This window comes from Maylandia zebra, linkage group LG15, assembly GCF_041146795.1.
Source record: "Maylandia zebra isolate NMK-2024a linkage group LG15, Mzebra_GT3a, whole genome shotgun sequence".
Classification (NCBI taxonomy): Eukaryota; Metazoa; Chordata; class Actinopteri; order Cichliformes; family Cichlidae; genus Maylandia; species Maylandia zebra.
In genome coordinates this window covers 3622222-3645000 of record NC_135181.1, presented here as the reverse complement: position 1 = coordinate 3645000, position 22779 = coordinate 3622222, and the positions used below count along the sequence as shown (strand labels likewise).

General features: G+C 42.0%; 2 protein-coding genes across 5 annotated transcripts; both read right to left on the bottom strand.

Moving 5' to 3' along the window:
• Positions 1–838: 838 nt before the first annotated feature.
• clic5b (chloride intracellular channel 5b) lies at positions 839–13282 on the bottom strand. 3 transcript variants are annotated; one of them, XM_076873704.1, is made up of 7 exons: positions 9688–9833; positions 9493–9602; positions 5403–5512; positions 5180–5305; positions 4440–4546; positions 4040–4221; positions 839–2383 (listed from the first exon to the last, which is right to left on the bottom strand). In XM_076873704.1, exons 2-7 carry the CDS (start codon positions 9535–9537, stop codon positions 2219–2221), a joined length of 735 nt encoding a protein of 244 aa, XP_076729819.1. In that variant the 5' UTR covers positions 9538–9602; positions 9688–9833; the 3' UTR covers positions 839–2218. The 3 variants fall into 3 exon arrangements, with proteins under 3 accessions (XP_076729819.1, XP_004542252.2, XP_012771685.1); XM_004542195.6 differs by lacking the exons at positions 9493–9602; positions 9688–9833 and adding an exon at positions 12610–13282; XM_012916231.4 differs by having other exon boundaries at positions 9493–9833.
• Positions 13283–14907: 1625 nt separating this feature from the next.
• On the bottom strand, positions 14908–22779 carry enpp5 (ectonucleotide pyrophosphatase/phosphodiesterase 5). Of its 2 annotated transcripts, none has more exons than XM_004542207.5 (4): positions 22537–22779; positions 19461–20363; positions 18736–18912; positions 14908–17205 (listed from the first exon to the last, which is right to left on the bottom strand). In XM_004542207.5, exons 2-4 carry the CDS (start codon positions 20338–20340, stop codon positions 16787–16789), a joined length of 1476 nt encoding a protein of 491 aa, XP_004542264.1. In that variant the 5' UTR covers positions 20341–20363; positions 22537–22779; the 3' UTR covers positions 14908–16786. The 2 variants fall into 2 exon arrangements, with proteins under 2 accessions (XP_004542264.1, XP_004542263.1); XM_004542206.5 differs by lacking the exon at positions 22537–22779 and adding an exon at positions 22300–22508.

Sequence of the window (22779 nt, the reverse complement as noted above, 5' to 3'; positions counted from 1 at the left end):
AGCAAGACTCAATTTACAAAATTTATGCCTGAGCTGAAAAGGTTTACTAAACCTGGCTATAAAAGTGCACTGTGTGAGTCCCCTGTCAGCCTATATGGACTCCCTGCGCTATGGTGGCCAAGCCAAGGCCAGCGACTGGTAGATCCACTGGGAATGTAATAACAGATTAATGTGGCGTGCCAGGCCCCATGACCAGACGTGTTTGACGCTAATGCTCCACTGTATATTATCCAGCTTGCAGAAATGTTGGATGTGAGCGATGGGATCCAAGGACAGGGATGTTTAGGTACTAATTACCAAACAGCAAGGCACAAGTCTCGCTCCATATTTCCTTACTCCTGTGGAAACACTAGGCAGGCTCCATTTATTTTCTTTGACTGTTGTTTCTGGCAAGGCCGCGTCTCAGTAAACACCACTCGCCCACCATTGTAAATCCGACAGGCGCAGATCTTTCAAGTTAGACTCCTTTGAGGAAAAATGGAGACAGATCGGATGGCGGCGCTCGGGTTTTCCGTCTTAATGAGAGAGTGGAGAAGAGGGATGGCGTTTGATCCCTGGCATGGAAGCCTCTATTTAAGCCTGTCAACGGTCATCACTCTCTCTCCCCCCTTCTTTCTTTCTCTGTTATGGATAGAGAAACAGACCTGCACCACTGGATTTGATCAACTCAGTACTGCACACTTTAACCCTTTTTCAGAACCGGGATCCAGTCTCCCCTCCAGCACCTTCACTATCACCCAGAGAGACTTGCTCAGCCTTCCCCTTCCTGACAACCTGCGAGCGTGGATGTTGATTGATTACCTTAGCTGGAAAAGAAAAGAAAAGGCAGAAGCAGATCTGTGAAAATATTATTTTATTTGTAGAGCTTTGCAATGAGAAAGCCTTTCAGTCATCATGCTCCAGTTTCATATCATGTGTTTGTCCAAACCACACAAGAGCCTTATGGTTCTTCAAGGAAGTCGCGCTATAGTTGCAAGCCCGACAGCAAGCCAAAGACGATAAGCCCCGAGACAAATTTCTCTGTTCTCTGCTAGACAATGAAACTTTTGAACTTTAACTTTTAGGCTGCGGATGTTGATGAAGTCCTCAGAGAGGAGGAAATGTCTTTCTGATGAAGGGCTGGAGGGCAGGGCTCCTGACCATCGCGGACCTGGCCTGGAAGACGCTTTTCATCGCAGCACTAATGGCTCTGGCTAATCAGGCCTGATTGGGGCTGCTAAATAAATACTCTCTCCATTTATAATATCATGCGTAACTTAAGACAAAATCAATACTCGAGACTGAACACTAATAGCTTGAGGCAAAACAAACGTCCCAGCTCTGGCTGCAATACATTTTTCAGAATGAATCCATCAGTGACATTGGCATGGATTTCTCATACTTCCAAATAAAGCCACGTATCTGTGGAGTTTTCATATTTCCGAAGGCTCCGAATTGGTTTGAAAGACATTCACGCATGCAAGCAGTTCAGAAACAAGCCTCGTTCTAAACTTTTAATGCCCATATTAGGTACATTTGTTCTTTTTGTCGAGCATATATTTGAATAATATATATTTTTTTTGCCTTTACATCAAATTTTCAGAAGCATTAGAAAAGAAAAAGAAACTACAGCAACACCCACAGTAATGAACTGAAAATGAAACTGCAGAGTGGAACAGTCATATTCAGCAAACAATTAGCATCAATCATCAATCATAGATGAATCAAGGTGTCTCCCCAGGAGCCAGAGCCCGATAATAAACACTGGAGTCAGACTAGACTTATGTGGGCTCGGGAATAAATAAAGTGAACGACCTCGACATCAGCAGCTAGTAAAATGTTTGGCCGTGCGGTAGAGTAGGTATGAAAGGGAGCTTTGTGTTATGAGGAATAAATACAGACAGACACAATCACATTTGAGCGAAAAGAGTTATGTCAGAAGTCTCACAGCAGCAACGTTGGAACCTGGCTTTGAAATGCGAATCACGTTAAATGTGTTTGATTTATCTTCTGCTCCACTTCTGCTTTGCCGTGTCTCTGCTGAGGTGATTGAAATACCATACACACTGTGCATCGAGTAGCTAAAGTCCATCCACATCTGGAGCTGAAACAAAGACATCGGACTTGTTTATTATGACAGACGAGGATCTCACAAAGGACAGTCGCGTGTTACGTTCATGGGGGATGTTTTCTTTATGATGTGTGTTGCCGGTTTATTTTTCCTTGCGCTCAGGTCAGGCTACTTGGCCAGTCTCCTCGCCACGTCTTTGTAGGCGGTCTCGATCTCAGTGTCAGCAGCACAGGTGTTGGTGAACTCGTCACGCGTGGAGGCGTTGTTCAGGTAGCGCCACACCCCCGACATTTCCGCTGGGATGTCGTAGTTGCGGTATTTCTTAGCAACAACCTAGGAGAGAATGCAAGGCGATAACTAAACTACCCCGTTCATTCAGACTCGAGCTGATATCTTCAGCACCTTCCAGGAGGTATGTTTTTTGGATGAGGTGTTCCAGTTTGCCATTTTGAAACAAAACTAATAACATTTATGCTTTTTTTTTAGCTCGTGAATGTAAGAATTAATGCCTTTCAGCAATACTCTGTATATCGTCTGTGCTCTGCATCCAAAAGGTAAGTCAGAACCACTTCCACTGCAAAACCAATGAAGCATTAAGTAAGTCAGCTCTGCAGGAGCAGGACATGCCGGTTAGATTCATTAGATACTTTCCTCCAGTGGTGAATGCTTATCTGCCTGATATATTAACCCACCGTAGAAAGGACCTGCTCTTGTTAAAAATTGTAGTTTTAGTTTAAAACAAAAAACTTTTAAAGGGAATTTGTGTTCTTACATTTTTTTGTGTCCTCCTGGACTAAAAATGGGATTTAGCAGTATAACCTTTAGCTACTAATAATTTGACATATGGATACTAAATGCCCCAAATAACAAATTCAAGATAGTTTTTTTCCCCTTAATTAAGAAAAGAGAAAACTATTTTTTTAAATCTAAAAATCTAATTTTTAAAAATTGTGGCTGTGGAAGACAAAGTCAAGAGCAAACCTAACTTAAACACACCTTGGGGGCAGAGTTGCTTGACATTTTCAGTCTTTTCCTTTTTTCCTTTTTACTTTCTTTTCAGATCCTGCTGGTTTCCAGAATAGATTTACTTGTTTTAGTTTAGTTTTTATTAGTTCCAGTGTTAGTTTTAGTCTTTTTTTTAAATCATTCATGTATTCCTGTGGCACAAAATTGAATACAAATGCAACATTTGTGGAGGGAGTTGGCTCGCAGTCATGTAGACACCCTCAGGCAGGCTGTTGACAGATTTGACCATATTGTTGACGATTTTTGACTGCATAGTTTTATTTGACTTCAATTCTTTCTTTCTTTTTAAATACACATTGTTTCAGTTAATTTTCATTTATTTATAGTCTCTAGTTTCTGTTATAACTTAAACTATAATGTACGTTGACATTTCGTTTTAGTTAACTGTAATACTGCTTGGGACCTCCCCGGGTGTTACCAGACACCAATTTAAGGCAAACACATCATCATCATCATCATCATCATCAAGCACATATTAGGTTTATTACCACAGCCTTTATTACTCAAATGCAGCAAAACACTGAATTCATTATCAAAATGGAGTTCAAAATCCATGTACTAAATCTGGTTTTGATATATCAAAGTGTTTATTTATCACCGGCTTTAATAGAGGAACAGCTTGATATGACAACTTCTGTGAACCTTACTGTAGACTGGAAAACTTGTTTAGCCCGTGAAAATGTATGAAACTTTTTAACAAAGTCCAATATTGCAGAAACCGACCTCATAAGGTGGTTTGAACTTGGATAAACTGGTGTGTGCTTTAAAGGTTACTTGGAAAAACACACGTCTAACTTTAACAGATAATAGGATCTGGATTGCTCAAAGTACCGATATGAAAATCTCATCTGAGAATAATAAGGGGCCGGTAGAGAATGATTGTTGAAGGGCAACGCAGCTGTAGAATCACCACCACTAATTACTGCCCCTCAATAATTTTCCTCTCATGCCATATTTCTTTACCTTCACTATGTAGAGTTTGGGCAGGAGGTTGCAGTCTGCCAGAGTGAACTCGTTCCCATCCAGGAAGCATCGGTTGGAGCCCTTCTCCTCCTCCATGCTGTTTGCATCGATCTCATCTGGCAATGGGTTGTTAAGGTAGTCATCCAGCTTCTTCAGGGCTTTGGTTAAACCTTTCTCTAGAGCTAAAACGCACAGATACAACACCTTTAAAAGGTGACGGAACACGTGTGGCGCTAACCTCACTAGGTGGCAGCAAAGCAAACGGCATGAGCTCATGCCTAAAAAGTGGACTCTGCCACCACCTAGTGGAGGATTTGATGAATCACTCCCGCATGATTTCATCTTGTTCCGTTGCACATGTACATGTGTGAATGTAAATGGCATGAAATAAGCAGCCCACCAGCGTTGGCTTCTGGTTTGGTGTTCTTGATGTAGGCTGAGAACTTGGCAAAGATGTCGTTTCCAGCTGTATTGGACTCTCTGTGCTTGGCAGCCAGTCTGGGATACCTGAGTGGATGGGGGGACAGGGGCAGGAGAGGCAGTCAGAGACCCAGTCAGACCAAACCATCTGGATAGCATTAACACCTGGGCTGAAACTCAGCTCACACTCCAAACATGTTACACACTCTCACCAAGCTGGCTACTCGCCCCTTGAGCTTCTCACACTGAGGTCGGTTTATAATGTAAAAAACTTTACAGGCAATAAAATAAAGATTTAGTTAATCTGACATTTTTCTCTGCAAACGCTCACACGCTGACTCTGGTCATTTTTACTGGAATAACAACAACAAGAACCCTCTTAGGCTCTTTTACTAAAATTACCCCAATCAGATTTTGTCAATAAAGCTTTGGATGTAGAGTGTTAAAGATTTTGCATTTAGGAATTAAAAGTGCAAAAACACATACCTGGGACACTTACATTATACTGTATATCAACTCAAAATAGATTTGCAGCAGCTATAAACAGTAATCTCTGTTAACGTCAGCCTTCATCAGATCCAGCACTCTTTTACTGGACTAAAGAGTTTCCTGTTCTTTCAGCAATGCTGCTGAAGTGAAATAAATCCAGCCAAACCAGGATGTGTGTAGTTGGTGGTATAATCTGATACTCTGTTATGAAAAACCCTCTAGTTGAATTACTTTGGAGGACAGAGTGTCTCCTCAAGAAACTCTTCAATCTTGTTGACGTCTGTCTTGACCTCTCCTTCGAAGGTCAGGAAAGGAGGGTGCGTCCCTGGAGCCAGGTTGTGCAGATCTGCCGGCTTCCTGCAGAAGACACACGCGGAGAAAGCAGAATGTCGTGAGGGGCGACGTTAGCACGTTTTGTTTTCATGTTTGCAAACTTGGCTTTTTGTAACCTCACCTCTTGAGGTCGACGGTCGTGACGTTGAACATGACTCCTTTGAGCCAGAGGATCATGAAGAGGCGCTGAGAGAAGGGACAGTTGCCGATGCTTTCTCCATCGCTGCCCGCCTGGAAGCAGACAAAGGATGAAAAGACTTACATCTTGTTTCTCCAATTCAGCTGTGGGAAGCAAGTACATGACCCTTTGGTAACAATGTAACAACCTTGCTACTAACAGGGATAAGTCTCCTGTTATCTTAAGCGATAAGTGTTAACTCACTCTTTACCTGATATAGTTGTTCCAATAAGTAACATATAACATTACATAAGCACACATAAATAGGTCATTGTGACAGATTCGTGATAAGGACAGAGTCAAACTAAACCTACCGTCTGTGCACGTGTTATTATCTGATGTGAACTGCATACTTGTAGCAATCAGAATTATTGTCTGAAGGCCAAAAAAATGCCCAACATATTTACTTTCCCAAGTGGACGAGCACGGTGAAGGAAACATCCTGTTTCTTTTTTATTATATTAATACATAACAGCTATCAGATATAACCACTTTGAACACTTAGAAGAAAAATAACCAGTGATAATTTCAATAATTATGTAAGACATGACTGGCTAATTATTACCAGTGCACTTAAGTTTAAGTAACAATACTTAAACTTTTACAGTAGGTTCGATAACGTCAGTATTTACACAGTCAGTGCAGTATACACTTACTGGATCTCCTTTCCTCTCTTCCTGTATATGCATTTATTACAGGCCATTAACACCGTGTCTTCTCTGTGCTGTCGTCTATGTTTTTGTCTCCCTGTACCTTTCTGCACACTCTGTTTTCTGAAGCTGCACTTTTGCACTTAGTATTTCTCTCTGGATTGTCTGTTGTGTTGTTCCCAACCGTAACCCACCCACTCGTGCCGCGTGGCTCCAGGCACCTCCTTCAGTCTGGTTAAGTCAGAGGTTTCTTCCTCCCCACTGTCAGTGGGTGTTTGCTCACAGGGGATTGCTGTTTCACACCCTAATATTTTTAATGATAGGGTCTTGAGATGGCCACTATTCATGACAAATTAATTGAATGAACTGGATGAATTTAAAGTAGCTGTTATTTTGCAGATGCTGACCATACGAGTGCCTGTGAGCAGTGTATCAACAGTGCCCAAGGTTGTTGATTTTTGACAGTACGCTTGTGCTTTGATCAAAAAGCTCTGAGAGAAGGTCCTTAAAAGTTAAAAACCTGGCCTGATTTACTCTTGGCCATTCTCACGTTCAAGGTCATGTTCTCAGCCACGTGTGCTATTTTTAGTTTGCTCCCTGGAAGTCCCCTTCTGACCACTTAAACTGTGTGCTCTGCAGTTTCACCACAGACCTCAAATCAACTTCTGTCTCAAACTGGCGCAAAACATGTTTGGAGGATGAACTGCGGTGCTTGTCAGCAAGTTGTCTCATGCCTGCTCAGAGTGCACAGACAGCACAGGAAATTTTCTGTCTGCTCCAACACAATTTTCTTCACTACCTGGACGACACACTAGACTGAGATACCTACCGCTTTGCTCACTTCCTGTAAATAAAGATCAAGCTGAATAATCACTGTTTCGACACACTAGAGGAGATTCAATGTGCACTGCTGAGGCACAAGTGCAAGTGGAGCCTGACGAAAACTTCTGCATAGTAATCTAGAAATAGCAGCCATGCAGATTGCAGCAGCACAGATGTGTATGAGAAGATGATACTGAATGAACGAGTTAAAATGGGCATAATGTGCCAGGGTTCCATCATCTACCCGTACAGAGAAATGCAGGAGGTTTATGTGGTCCTAACGCACCACCACAACGTGCATAGTAGAGACACGAATGCAAGAGGACATCCACCGAAAGATCTAAAAAGTAGCAGGGCACATTGTCCTGATATGGGAGAGAATGTGCTGTCGAACATGAGCTAGGCCACATTTAAATCAGGTAACGGGTTTGATTTGATTCACCTGTTCACTGCTTTTCTCTTTAAACGTTGTATTTTTATTTATTTATTTTCTGATGAAGACAAAGCTACACAGAATCACTTCCTTCCTATCATATGCTTGTGTACATGCACTGATATTATGTGTCGGCATGCACGGATACTCAGAGGAGCACAAACGGTGACATCTGATCCAGTGAACCTTCTGAATTATACATGGTGATTCTGATAAGCAGGTTCATTGGCCCCTGGGGCACAGAGAGCAGCGTTCGACCTGCAGACGCACACAAGCCCACAACACATAACAAATATGTGAGTGCAATGACGTCCCGGTCATTACATGACAAGTGTGACCATTGACCACATTAAAGTTATTAGAACGGCAGATGAACTTCATTTCATGCTATTTCACTATTTATGTCACTAAAACCTTTGAATGGCCAGTATAACAAATAATTGGACACACAAACAATCCCTTCAAAAAAAGAAGTTACTGCAACGACGTTAAAAAATATTTTGACATTCACCACAGACGTCCATCATCAGTAAACAGCTCCTAGCAAAGACCAGAAATAAAAGGGCCGTCAGGCTCAAAGTAGCTGAGCCAACTGTATGGACGCCAGCCATTGATGCTCTCAGTGCTGTCTGTGTATTGTTATGGCCAGGCTCAGTCGCATGGTGGTAACACAATACACTGGCCTCAAATAATCGCCAATCAACATCTAGAACACAGAGCACAAAAGCTGCCACACACAGCTAGACCACTAGGCCCGAGGAACGTGAGAGCATGGAGCTGCTGAGTGATCAGATGATGACTGTTGGGGGCTCTCACGTCATACGATCCATCACATGCTGTGTTATGCTATAACTATAACTGGGTTTTGGCGTCCTTAGTTTGCCTAAGCCTGCTTTTTAACAAAGAATTCATAAATGGGGTTCTGACATATTAACTGAAAACATTGATACTACAGTCATTCACAGAATAATACTGTAATTTCTAAAAGGCATACGAAGATTAAAACTGCTAAGATTGATCCCTCTGGTGCACGTAAGACTCCTATAACCCCCGATAGTCACCGTTTATAGGCTAATTCCTGTATGTGGGGTGGAGCATGATAGTTCTCCAGCCATCAGATCCATGTAGATCGTAGCACGATGAATAAATTATTATATTAGGATTGTAGTCACTCTCTATATATATTAATACAGTTTGTGTTTAATTAGGATTTATTGAAAGAAAATGACAGTTTAGAAACTAAATCAAAGATAAAGGCCTAAAAGTTAATTAGTTGACCTCCGAAGTGCCTGCAGAAAGTCAGACTTCTCACCAGCTAATTAGAACTGTGCATCCAGGCAGCACGTTAGCTTTTCCACCTGCCTCAGGTGTATCCATCTGCCTGTGTGATTCCTCAGCGGACCTGAAGTAAAGCTTTTTATAGAGAACAAAACACCACTGCTGTGTCCACTGATGGTACCACCTTCAAACTGTTGTCATTTTTTTTCCACTTTATTATTACCTGTTTCAAAGTTTCCACCCTACATGCTATCTTATATAAAACATCTTTTTGAAAGGTCCTTGAACAAGCAAGCCTCACCACTTGAAATTCTTCCAGAGATGTATTTGGGTAGTTGTCTGCGTTAACGTTCATTTTCATTTGTTACTGGAACATAGAAACTTCAGGTATAGCATTATAAGGTACTTTAAAAGTTTGCCCCCAAAAAACAAAGATCATAAAAGTTGTTCATCCCCTGGAAGTCATGTTTATACCAACATCTTTGCTGCTGCTGAATACTGCAGATTTCAACTCAGGAATGCAATGTCTGTTTTACATCTGAGACATTAGACAGATTCTCGAGACTGATTGCATAGCACAGTCCTCCCTGAAAAAGTGTGGACTGAAGTAACAGTACCACTGCATGGCCTGATGTGAGCTTCTCACCATCAACAAGCAGCTTCGGTATCACTGTCACAACCATCCTGGGTCGGGGTGCTTGCTGGTGCTGCTGTAACTCTACCTCCGCTATTGGGTTACGCAACTGCTCCATAACACGCAGCGATGCTCATTTGAGAAATTCAGGCAATACTTGGTCCCTCAAATGTTATCAAAACCTTCACTGCAGCCATAGTTTTGTGTCTATCTTACCTTTACAAAAAGTTCAATATCAGGGTCTCTGTCTTCATCAGACATGATTCCTTTTTCTTTTACTTTTTTTAAACTATGTGTCCTTTTTTATCCTTGGAGCTCTACATCTTCTGGAAAGACAAAAAAAGGAGGAGAAACTTTTATCTTCTCTGAGGTTATCCTCTCTCACACCTAAGGAAGTTCTGTTCCCTTCACCTTCACCACCGTTTGCAGCTGTAAAGGCAGTTTTCTGCTCCGTTTGTGTCTCCTGGGTGAGGCTGAAAGTCGGTCCAGGTGATAGTCACAGCCCTGTGCTCTGATTTAGACACAGATGGAGGGCAGCATTAGATGTCACTGACACAAAGTGGAAAACAGGTGTCAGTCTATAGCAGAGGGGGTGGAGCCCCGTGTCTCTCTTCCCACCACTGCAACCAAACCTGACATCAAAATCGCATCACAGGCAGCACTTACTCCCTTATCTCTCTGCCCCACAGCTGACACATTCTTATTTTTCAATATTTTCCACTATTAAATGTTTTATTGTATTATTTTTTGCCAAACTGATGAAACACTTCCTGAACACCCAAACCATCAATAATATATTCTCCCCATCTGACAACATTGCCAAAAATGGGACACTATTTGCGTCACTTTGAGTTTCTGAGGCTGTCAGTCCATCACTTACCGAGTAGTTGTGCAGCAGCATTTATATTTAATTCATGTTCACATGTGTTTGACTCTGGCAGGTTATATTTGATCACCACCAGCAGACTAGAGAAGATTCCTCTCTAAATTATTGATGCACGGCTGCGGTTTTAAGGCAAAAATTTGCATTTGTTTGCAGAAAGAGGCCACAAAAATAATTTTAAAAAAAGCAGGTACATTTGACACATGGAAACTGAGTAGTGTGTGTGTTTGTGTGTGTGTGTGGCTTATGAGAGATAGAGCCGAGAAAGAAAGTTTGATGAAAACAGCAAAGAGGAGACAGATGGCTCAGCTGGAGAGAAACGTTTTAACTGTTTCTATTTATAGAGCAGCTCCCTCTCCTGGCTGGTGTACCAACTTGCAGCACAAACCAATTAAAAGGGAGCTGCAGAGGAAGAAGGTGCTCATTATCAGAGTTCAGGATGGAAAATCTTGAACAGTGTCTGAATGTGTTATTTTAGGTCTTAGTTAGTTTATTTGCAAAGTTACTGAGTGAACAGCACCAAAATGAGGGAGGACTATCCATAATAACGAGCTGAGGATACCAAAAATATGTCACAACTGGATTTATATTCATTTTAAAAAAGAATAATAATAATAAAGTCTAGATGAGAAGATTTTTTCAAATTTCCACCACCAAGACTCTTATCACCTGTAGCTTGTAATTCTTTCAACAAATGGACTTAAACATGGACAAAGGAGGTTAGTGCTGAATCACACTAACGGTTTCCCCTTTTTTCCAGCCTTACATTTAGTGTGCAGTCACAGAAACTGTACAGTTTTTAATCTAACTCGAGTAAAAGTATCGACCAGAATGTCTTCTTTTCTTGTCATGGATTTCTAAATCAGTAATTTAAATCAATAATAATGGGACCATTAGTGGTTTCTAAGATATGGCCTTGGCGTTTCGATCCCTTTGAAACAAAGGGAAGTTCAAATCAGTGACTCGCTGGGCTAATCATTCACCATAAACATCAAACGGCTACAGAGAATTGTCTCTTTCCGGAACTGAGGTGACAGGGAGTGTGTGAACAGCGTATACGCACGAGCCAGAACTGCTGAAGAGTCTTGGACAGTTGCAGTTATGTGAAAAGGTCTTATCGCACAAAAACAGTGACAGAGCCAGTAAAAGTGCATGTTAGCGATACTGTTGATAGCCTAGGGCAGCCCACTTTATCTGACTGTGGAGGTTTCATTTTAAATTTTCCCCTCAGAGACGTGACCTCATAACTCACCTTCCTACTTTTATGATGGAGCTCGTGTTAAGTTTATGGCCATTGTTGATGATTAAACTGTTGGGAAACGCACCCACGGAAAGACACATAAAGGATAGAGGGTGGGGTGTTTTTCTTGAAGGGGCTGAGGATGTTATCACGTCTGTCGTCTCCTACGGTCTTCGGGGGTGAACTATCCTGCATATTTATCATAATTGTGATATAATGTAGTTTTGTACACTGAGTGTGTTAAGTGTGTAGACTGCGATGAGCTTTCAGATCCTGCCAATGTCGTTCCAGCTCACCGAGGAAGAAGGAGCAGCTCAGACAAAAACTGTGCACTCTGAACTAGATGCAATTTTTTTTGTAGGGTTCTTGAAATGTGTTTTTTTTTTAAAGACAAAACATTATTATTCTTGAAAAGCTGTCTGGTGTTTTCTATTCTCCTTGTCATAATCACCTTTTTGGTTTTATGGTGGAGTAAACAGGGAAACAGGAAACGTGTGGGCGAGGAAGATTATGACATGTAACACAGCTGGAATCAAACTCATTCACCGTCTCACCCAACAATGCTTCACGCTACAGGGAGACAAGGCAATTTTAAAATAAAATAAAAAAACAAAACAGCCTGTTGCCATTACCCATTTCATGACTTTCACTGACTTGATGCCAGCAGCCTAATCAGCAAAGTGACCCCTGCATTAACTGATAGTACACTCACCAGAGCAGGTATCACCAAAAAGCAACAAAACACACAGACGGATTTGCTCAAGCGTAGAGTTCACCCCTGGTTCCTGTGACCTTAACGCGAACAAGTTAATTATTACAGCAGAGTGATTAAAGTCACACACAAAGATTTGGATACAAAGAAATCACTGCTTATGCACTATTCTTTTAAACATGCATTGTTCTAAATATACACAGCTTAGTAACACTTATATTTAAATATAACTATTTTGACTTAACTAGTAACCACATGGACGTCTAATGAGGTGAATTATCATTTCTATAATTTAATATAATATAATATAATATGCACAGGAGCAAATGATGAGAGTCTCTTCAAAAGGATGCTCTACTTGGCCTCAGAGCCTTCTTTTGTGCAAGGAAGTGAAATTCCACGCGCCTGAAGGCTCATGCTGAACCCTGAGGCTGTGTATTGTTGATGCCTGGATCAACCCTGCAGAGCTCTTTTTATATAGTATAACATATGTCTCACCTTAATGTACAGGGCGATGTTAGGCTGGTTGGGATCAGCTGGCGCAGAGCTGCTTTCATCCAAAGAGACACTTTCCAGAGTTTTAAGCGTGTAGTCGACAGACTCCTGCGGCTCGGGGTCAGTTTTAGGGCGGCTGTAGGCCATCATCATCCCATCCTCGGCGTTATCCTCTTCCTGGATCTTCCTCTGAAACGGCGGGTCGTCGCAAGGATCTCCGGGTGAGGCGGATGAATCTGAGGAGGAGGATGAGCGCCTGGATCCGTTGTGCGCCTCACCGCTCACCTCCTGCACCTGTGCCTCCACTTCCACCGCAGGCTGGGGCTCCACTTTTTCCTTTCTCGCTTTAGCGTCCTCGTCGTCGCTGGATGAAGAAGAGGAGTCGCTGTGTTTGCCCCCTTCCCTGATCTCCATGTAATCCGGGGAGCTGCGGTCTTCCTCCTGAGACGGCCTGTGGACCAGCACCTCGCTGTACAGCTGCTCCCTCGCCTCACCCGAGTTCTCATATTTGGGCTCGACGCGATCGCGTCCTGCGGGCACATCTTCGTGATCTAGTGTTTCGTAGATGTTGTCCATGTTTGGCAGCAGACCTTGAAGTTGAAAGTGGAGGAGTAGTGCTGGAGTGGTCAGTGTTTTCACACCGTGTGCCTGCCTCTGACTCACTGACTGAGCGCACTGAGCAAATTCCAGTGATAACTTATAAAAGACCTTTGATCCTGCAAGTTAACGAGTGGATAGCGTAAAAGCTGAGCACTGTGCCCCTTCACGGATATTCCGGTTTTAAATGTGATGGCTTGCAAGGACAGAGAGCAGCACATAAACACCGAAAACCTTTCAGAACTTTAAATCAGAACACGATGACTTAATCTTCTGGGACCTTTGCAAGGTTGATAAGCTGTAGAGCCCTTGTGCATTTTCTAGACTTGCTTATGTAAAATCTGTGTAAATGCACCTTGCCAGGTTTCCTCCACCCTGCGGCTGACAGTAAGATAGAAAAGAGGGGGATAGTGGGTACTGTAATGATTATAAGATGACAGAGGTGCAAGCTTTGTTTGTGGCCAGTAACTTAGAAACACACATCCACTGGATGGGTGCAGAAAAGAGGGCTTAAAATTTCAGACAGTCAAATGTATTTTAATGAGTTTTCCAGTTTTTCTGTATTTATTTCTTGCAGTTTCAGCTCAAACGGTGATGCTGACACGTGTCTTTCATTTACTGCACCAGCATTTCTTTGTCATGTGGAATGACTGAGACATACTGTCGTCTTTTTATTACATTCAAGGATTAAATGTGTAATTAAACCTCTTTATACTGACAGAAAGGGGAGTTCCACCGGTTACCCACTTAGGATTAAAGTGTGCTGTATGTGCCCCTTGATATAAAATGAGTTTGACATCTATTAGATGTTGTTATCTTCACCCATTGGAAAATACAGGAAGGAAGTTTTGTTAAGGCAAAGAGTCTGTGTTACTTACTGAGGTGAATCTGTGTTATTGATGAACAATAAAACCCAACTTTAAAAGGTTAAAAGATGGTATCACGATACTGCTGAGCTTCCTTTGGTGGATGTTCTTTGCAGGGTGAGAATATTTTTTTAATTCCAAATTATTAAAATTACAAAACCGTCCTCATCACTATTTTTTTCAAAGAAATGGAAAAGGTAGGCATGATTGCATGCACAGTTATACTCCAGTCTGAAAAAGGGGAATCTTATGGTTCAACTAAGTGACTGATTTTTTTTTTTTTCCATTTATTTTCCAATCCATTCGCTTCCTCTTATCCTTTTCAGGGTTGCAGGGGGCGCTGGAGCCAATCCCAGCTGTCATAGGGTGAGAGGCGGGGTACACCCTGGACAGGTCGCCAGTCTGTCGCAGGGACAGACAACCATTCACGCTCACATTCACACCTATGGGCAATTTGGATTAATCAATTAACCTGTCCCCACAAGCTGCATGTCTTTGGACGGTGGGAGGAAGCCAGAATACCCGGAAGGAACCCACGCAAACACGGGGAGAACATGCAAACTCCACACAGAAAGACCCCGGCCTGATGGTGGAATTGAACTCTTGCTGTGCGGCAACAGTGCTAACCACCGTGCTGCTCTTATTTATTTTTTTGTTCCTTAAATGCATCACACTTTACAATATTTAGCTGCATTTCTGAAGAATGACAGATTACTACAAAATTTTAATTTTTGTGGACTAAGAGAAAAAATGTAAAGATCTGGGCCTCGAACACAAGGGTTAAAAATAATAATAATAATAATAATAATAATAATAATAATAATAATCAACAAACACAGTTATTTTCACATTAGTCCCTTTATTTCCAGAAGACTCATTATTTGCTTCAATATGGCAAAGATAGTTAATTTGTAAATGATATTAAATATCCACGATTTTAATCCAAGGTAGTAACAAACTGAGATCAGCTTCATCTAATATTCTTTCTTTTCTTAAAAACTTCAAATAAATCGTTTTTGGAATATAGCATGGATACATTTCACTTCTCTGTCAACAAGTTAGGGGAAAATTATCAGACAACACTTTTCCGTCATAAAACAACACAATTCTCAGAAAATTAACAATTTCATATAAATGCTCTCAATTTATGAATTTAAATTTTGTAAAAAGTATATATCACAGTGATGTCTGTCATTTTCGGGCACGGGTAAAGTCAGTGCGTCGAAAAGCAAAAAGGAGAAAATTGAAATTGAACCAATTCTTTCTTAAAAGACGCTGGAAAAAAATGATAGTATTTAATCTGCAGATTATAATTCTAGTCTTCTACCTCTCTCTCCGATTATGCTACTTAAAAAGCTTTTAAGCAAGAGGCACCTATCTTTTTTCGTCATTTCAAACAGCAACTACAAACTAGAAGTGCAAATTATACATGACCTAGAAGCTTCCAGCTACTGCCCCTTCATTCAGTTTCATTTCAATCCTGTAGTGCAAATTATGGGAACAGCTCTCGCAAGTCATGCTCGAAATAGTCTTCTCAACCAAACAGAACCCTTAAAACTCCTAACACAAATACTGACCAATAGCAATTGCACTTCACATTTCACCAACAAATGACCATGGTAATGACAGCAGACATATGAATGGAAGGGCACTACACAATCATCTTACACTGGAAGAAAAAAAAAGGCCCTCCTGACACACACAAAAAAAGGACAGACGCACAAACAACTGCACACGTTCGAGAGATGTTCTCGGTTAAGTTCAAAGGCAAATGGTAACTGACTACTGAAGTGATTAGCTCATGGAATGACCTACACGTATGAGCAGTAGCTTGGCACGAAGAGTGAGACTTTAGTGGTTCCAGTTAACATTCAGAAGTAACACTGACCACAGTCAAGTGCTTAAAACGAACAGTTTGGAATACTTTAGATTAATCACAGCATTTGTAGTTCAAAGTAACATCTTATTCAGTGCTCAGACCACAAGAAGAACAGGTGGTGACGGAAAAAAAAAATCTCACCAGATCCCTTTTTCACTTTATGACATACAAATCTGTTTTGCATAGATTTGAAAATGTCAAAGCAAACGGACTGAAGACGACTCTCACTGTCAGGATGAGAAAGGTGTCAGTAGGCTTTCCAAAAAGTTACTCGTTTGACCTTCTGTGCTCATGGCACAGCTTCCCAACAAGCTAATGAGTGTTACATTATAAATTCCAACAAGGTAAGATTGTCTGAAGGTACGCACCATTACAAGATTTTTACACCCCACCTTGGAAAAGAACAGCTTTAGTGGGATTTGAGCATACTGATACCTCGATATCATCCGTGTCACAGGCTTGGCCACCAAAAGCTCACCCTTTTACAATCACAGGCTCAAACTTCACGTATACTTTTGTATCTTTACTCATAAAGTGACAATGAAAATGTTAGACGCTATTAGGTAGAATTCACAATCAAAGCAAAGCCACTAAGAAACCAATTATTCTGAATAAACCCAAACCAGAAGCACGCCCGGGACGTTTCCCTTACACCAGACGTACCCCTACGCACGAGTGGGAGGGTACATTTCCTTGATCTTCAGTGAATAACAAGAGCAGCACAACGGCATTTAGTGATGTAAGGGAGGCATTCAGGGGATGCTTCTGGATGTGGGAGTACCTTGGGAGGAGGAATACCTCCTCTTCTTTTACGTCTGCCTCTCTTTCCACTCTCAAGCTACAGGTGCAAATCCTCTTGCAGTAAAGGCTGCGACATCTCCCAGCTCCTGTGTTTTCTCGAGGGCCGCTGTTTGAGTGTCACTAGTATGACGTAGACCACTAGGAAGCCCAGCACCAAAACCACACCGAGGAACGAGCCCACGATGGGGGCGCAGGAGTACCCGGTGCCCGGAGGGGGAACGGGAGGGTGAGGCAGGACCGGCGTGGTCACAGTGGGCTCTATGGACAGGAGGTCCTGAACATTCGAGAGGGAGCCGTTGTTCGGCATAGGGCGGATGGACAGGATGTGGCACATGAGAGGGTAAAGGTCAACGGAGCGCATGGAGGATTTGACGTAATTCTCACGAAAGGCCGGCCCACGAGCCACGAACACAGGCTGCATGCTACGTAAGCTGTTGTTATAGCCATGGTTTCCCACTGGAGATGAAAAAAAAGACAAAAACATTTGCATAAGAAGGTGGAAATCTTTGATGTAAATTATTATTCTGTTGCTAATAGACCTTTTATACATCTATATCTGGTTTTCACATCCCATAAATCACAGACCGCTCGTTTTGTTTCCAGATTTATGGGACCTGGCGCCGCAGCTCTACCTGATGATTTACTGCCAAAACGACTTGCCTCAGCAGACGGGATAAGGCTAAATCAATCACAGCGCAGCCCAAACAAAAACTGAAAATGAAATCACAAAACACAAAGACCTTACATGAAAGCTTAGACAGGCTAACAGCCGCTCCTCAAATTTATCAGTGCTATTACATCCAGAAGATCTGACGTGATTCTCTCAGCGCGCTGTGAGTAAAAATCAATACACTCTATCAGCGCTGCTGCGACGGCAGCTTCAGAGGGTTTAACGGCCATTCGAGCAGGTCCAGGGTCTGCCATAAATCTTACCTTAAAGATACCCCGCGGAGATTTCCGATCCCCAACGTTGCCTGGTCGACATTTCTTTCCTCTATATTTTTGTTTTGTAAACATGCACAACTACACACACGTGCGCGCGCATGCAAGAACATTAGCAATTCTACCAGTGCTGTAATCCCATTCCACTGATCGATGTCGCAAGGAATGAGCACAGAAGTGCAGCAATCAGCCGGCGGAATGCTGCTAGCAACTAAATATGGATGTATAAAATGTCTCCCGCTGCAGTATCTAATAAAGGCAAATGCCAAATAAATAGAGACAGACATATAATGGAATACCAAGAAACGCAGAGCACATTTTCTTTCAATTGATGTAAACAAAGAAGAATGACTGGGTTTGTGGAGCTGCAGTGTTATTTGTATTGCATTACTCCGCAGCGCTCTGTGATGCACTGAGAAACAGAAGGGGCCACTGCTGCACGGGAAGAGACATGTTTTAGTCATGAATGCATATCGCTCCCTCTCAAAAACTTTGTTATAGCAGGAAAGCATCATAATACACACATGTGTATCTAAGCAGTCTCACATCGCTTTGTCCCTGAAGACTGAAAGTCTGCTAGTTTTCTTTCCAGCCGCAGGCTCCACCTGGTCATTTCACTCATTAACAAGCCTTCAAGCAGCGAGGAGGAATTAAGCAGTGACATTAGCTGGTGAAAAGACACTCTGCCTCCATGACACATGGGTCTGAACGCTCTAATCTGAGGAGGTGATGCTCAGTAGGTTTTGTATTAGGAAAAAATGATTGCACTTAGAGTTAATGCAATAAAAGCCTCCAAACCCATCCATACACACACACACACTTTTTAACTCAAACACACTCTTGCTGGTCCTAAGGGAAAGCATATCCAGCTTTCTTTGTTAATTACAGCTGCTCTAAACCAAGCGCTGGTTCAGTGACTGAAATAAACCTTCTGTGAAGCTATTATTAGAGCAGAAAAAAGGCTGCTGCTAAAACAAACTGACAAAACCTGTTTAATGTGCACAGTAACGACTCAGCAGAGCTTTGTGATGTGCGAAAACGTACGCATGAAGGGTCCAGTCCTGTTCTGCATGATGGTCCAGCCTTCTTTGGCCTCTATGACGATGGGCATGATCCTTGTGTTGTGCTGATAATGGTAGTGCTGGGGAATCTCCTCCTTCTTGTACACCACCATGTTCGGGTTTGCATCCACCAGCAGATTATACACCTCGTCGAGTTTCCCTGAAGGACACATAACGAGCGGTAGCAGAAAATCTTTATAGAGGCTGCAAATTCTGATTTATGAACGGCGGCTCATGAGGAACAAAAGTTCAATACTTTAGAGATTAACTGAAAAGCAGCAACTGTATATAAAAGATGGACATACCCTACAGTTACAGACAGGATGAATATAAGATGACTATAGTTTCTAGGTCAGAAAAATTGAGCAAGTGCAGAAATGCCTTAAGCCTCCATTCTATATGAAGGCCACCAGATGGCGATCACTTCCGGTCCTGTAGAAGTCTATGGGGGAAAATGGCTCAGTCACTGGTTTTGGATCAAATTTAATAAAAATTAAGTTTGTGATGTAAACCTTGGTCATCATGGAGGATTGTCTGTGGTATGAACTGTTAACTAAACTGATAATGTTTAGGTCAGTCCTGCACATCCACTTTCCCTTTTTTGGCCAGATAAAGTTCATTTACAGCTGCAGCTTCATATTTAATATACAAGCATGATGGTGGTGAAGAGGAAAGTGAATGAATTTCCAAAAACATTACGGTTTATACCTTCGTTGGGCAGGATTCCCACCACTGGACTCTTATCCACCCAGGTGTACAGGTCTCTGCTCACGTACTCATCCAGTTCTATGATCTTCTCAGGAGAAAGCTGAGCCATCCCATGGTCACTGGTCACTATGAGGTTCACTCTGTCATACAACCCTGCCTCCTTTAGCTTGTTTATAAGGAAGCCGAGCTTCTCATCAATCCACGCGATGACTACGTCCATTAAGGAACTCTGAGGTCCAAGGTTGTGCCCGCTCTCGTCAGGCTCCTCCCAGTACAGAACTCCAAAGTCCACCGCCTCAGCTTCTGGTGCAGAGAACCACTCAATAATCCGTTCCACTCTGGTTTCAAAGGAGACTGAGGCGTTGTAGGGGAGGTACTGAGTAGGGTACATGTTGTGGATTTTGACATCAGACCCGGGCCACATCGCTGCCCCGCTCCGTCCTCCAGCTTTCTGGATGGTCACCCAGATGGGCACAGCCTCCTCCCACCACCGTGAATCATAAACACTGTCCGTCTCCATGGAGAAGGACCGGTTCAGAACAGGGTCGTACATCTCATTAGCCACAATGCCATGCGTCTCGGCATAAAGCCCCGTCACTAAGCTGTAATGATTAGTGAAGGTTTTGGTGATGTAAGCATTCTCCACAAACTCCACTTTCACCCCTGTGTCCATGATGCTGCGGAAGTTAGGCGTTGGAACACGGTCAATGTAGTCCCAACGGAAGCCGTCAAAGGACACGAGCAGCAGCTTGGGCCGCTCCGTTACAAGGTAGTCCCTACTTCCACGGTGGCTTGGGCGATCGAGGGATGCCAGAGGCAGAAGCAGGGCCCAGAGGCAGAGCAGAGGACTGTGGCCTCTTCGCAACAAGTAGCAGAGCATAGTGTGCAGTCTGACGAAACAGCCTACGAAAAAACAACACATTAATGACTACAGCCAGCATTTAACCCCTCTAAGTCTATAACCTGTTATTCAGAATCAGAATCAGAATCAGAATACTTTATTGATCCCTGGGGGAAATTATTTTTTGTTACAGTGCTCCATTTTAAACCAACATTAAGACAAGACAGACAATACGCTAACTAAGAATAGTACAATATATACATTAATCTATGATTATCTATGGTTTTTACTGAAATCATAGATAAATTATTTAATCCATACAAAGTTAGAAAATCGTATGATAATGCAGACCCAACTTCCAACATTATCTGATCAGCTGCACTTACTGTTTTATTCATCTAGTGCACTTCCTCATCAATATAAAAGTACCGTCTGCTAATCTAGTTTTGGAGGAACTACGTGTGGTTTCAACTAAAGCCTGACAGATTAGATTGGATACTAACCAATCACAGACATATCCATATTCCATTATAGGTTTTCTGATACAAGCCTACACAGACATTTGTTTTTTTACAAGAAGCTGTGAGCTAGTTTGTGAAAATGTTCAAAAACATTGAGGGCATCATTTTACCTTCCTTAATGACTGTATGCATTTTATTTTTTCCTCTCAACTTGTCTATTGGAGACAGTACAGGTGACCATTAAAAACAGTTTAAATGCCCAGTGTTCGCACACAGAGGTGCTGCAGCGTCGCTTTTTGTTAACAATTAAGATTTTGCGTTGCTGCAGCTGAAAGAAGGCAAAGATGTAATTTCATATGCAAATGAAACATTAACAAGGGAAAGTTCAAATTGTTCCAGTAATGAAGGGTCACTGCTGTGATGTGAAAATTGTTTGCCTATGCATATTTCTTCTCTAAACAGCATCAAAAACATTAGCTACTGGAGGCTAGACCACCTGATTTATTAACTAATTTCAGCTTTCTAAGCAATAAGCCGCTATTTGCCAACCACGTAGCTGATCTGCTTTATTAGTTTCCTGTTCTGGTTGAATTGAGTCTCATTGTTTGTTTACAGTACAGCAGAGCTCCAGAGAGCTCGTCAGAAGAGTGTTGACTGTCAACAGCCAGTGGCAGCAAGTATTTAATTAGAATATTGTTGTAACGTGACGTAAATCAGCTTTTTATTGGATGATAAATTCAGCTTCACTGTTCCATTTACTTTTTGGTGACAACACAAAGACTGAGAGGTGGATGGGGAAGGTGAGAAGGAGAAAGCGTTGGATGAAGACAGCAGAGAGCAAAATAAAACAGGTTAGAGTGGACATGAAGGCAAGTCAAGAAAAGTTACAAAGCTGAGGTAACTTCTGCTTTGTCCACAATTTCACATTCTAAATAGAACATATTAATTGATATAAATATCAGCATTTAACAGGATTCATGTCAATGAACATGGGTTGAACGGTGACATTAATATTAACTGCAACGCACTCTATGCATTACATTATGATAATTACCCTAACCCTTAAGGGGCTGAGCCCCGTAAAGTTTACGAATGCAAAGGCAACATTTACTGATTACCCAGATTTATATATTAAAATATTAGTAGAGTAAAGTTAGGAAATCAATCACGCAAAAGAAACACACATTTGCACATGTGAGGGCTGTTCTACATAATAACAGATCTCTGGGTTTTGAACTTTTGGCCGAATCAAACAAACAGCTGAAAATGCCTCCTTGGAACTTGCATCACTAATTAATAATAATAAAACTAATGGCTTAATTAAACAAATTATAAAAAATATATGTATACATTACACTAAGCTGGTTATGAAAACAATGCAGAAATTAATTGAGAAAATTGATTTAAATAACAACGTAAATGATAAAATAATAATAAAAACGACATTTAGATATTTCAGTTCATGACAGCAAAGATGTCATTGGAAATGTGGCGAGCTGAGGATATCACAACGGCGACACATCAGAGAGACACTCACATCCAGACGAATTAAAGTGAACCTCCCGACAGTCCGCTACATTATAACAGATCCCGTGTTTTAGCCTTTGTGCTGCATTGCTAACAGCTAAAAAAAACGCGCAGTTCTGATTGCAACAATAACCACGCACAGCAACGAGTGCAATTTACACGAGTGCAGCGGATGGAGCGACAACGAGGCAGACTACATGCACAAACTGAGAAACACGCCAAACCCCGCTGCTGTCAACGGGCTTACCTTGTTATCAGATCCTGCACTGGCTCGATCCCTGCGCTGCACGACGAGATAAACAGCCCGACTAGCTGAGTTATGCCAGGAGGAAGTCCCGCCTATCAGCCTGCTGTGTGTTTTTGCCCCTCTGCTGCTTTTATGTGTTTAGAGGCTATAAACCAAAAGCGGATCATATGCAGACAAAAGGCAGTCTGACCGGTGTTTCCTGCAGACGCATGATTCGCCTCAAATTTCCCAGTGTGCACACAA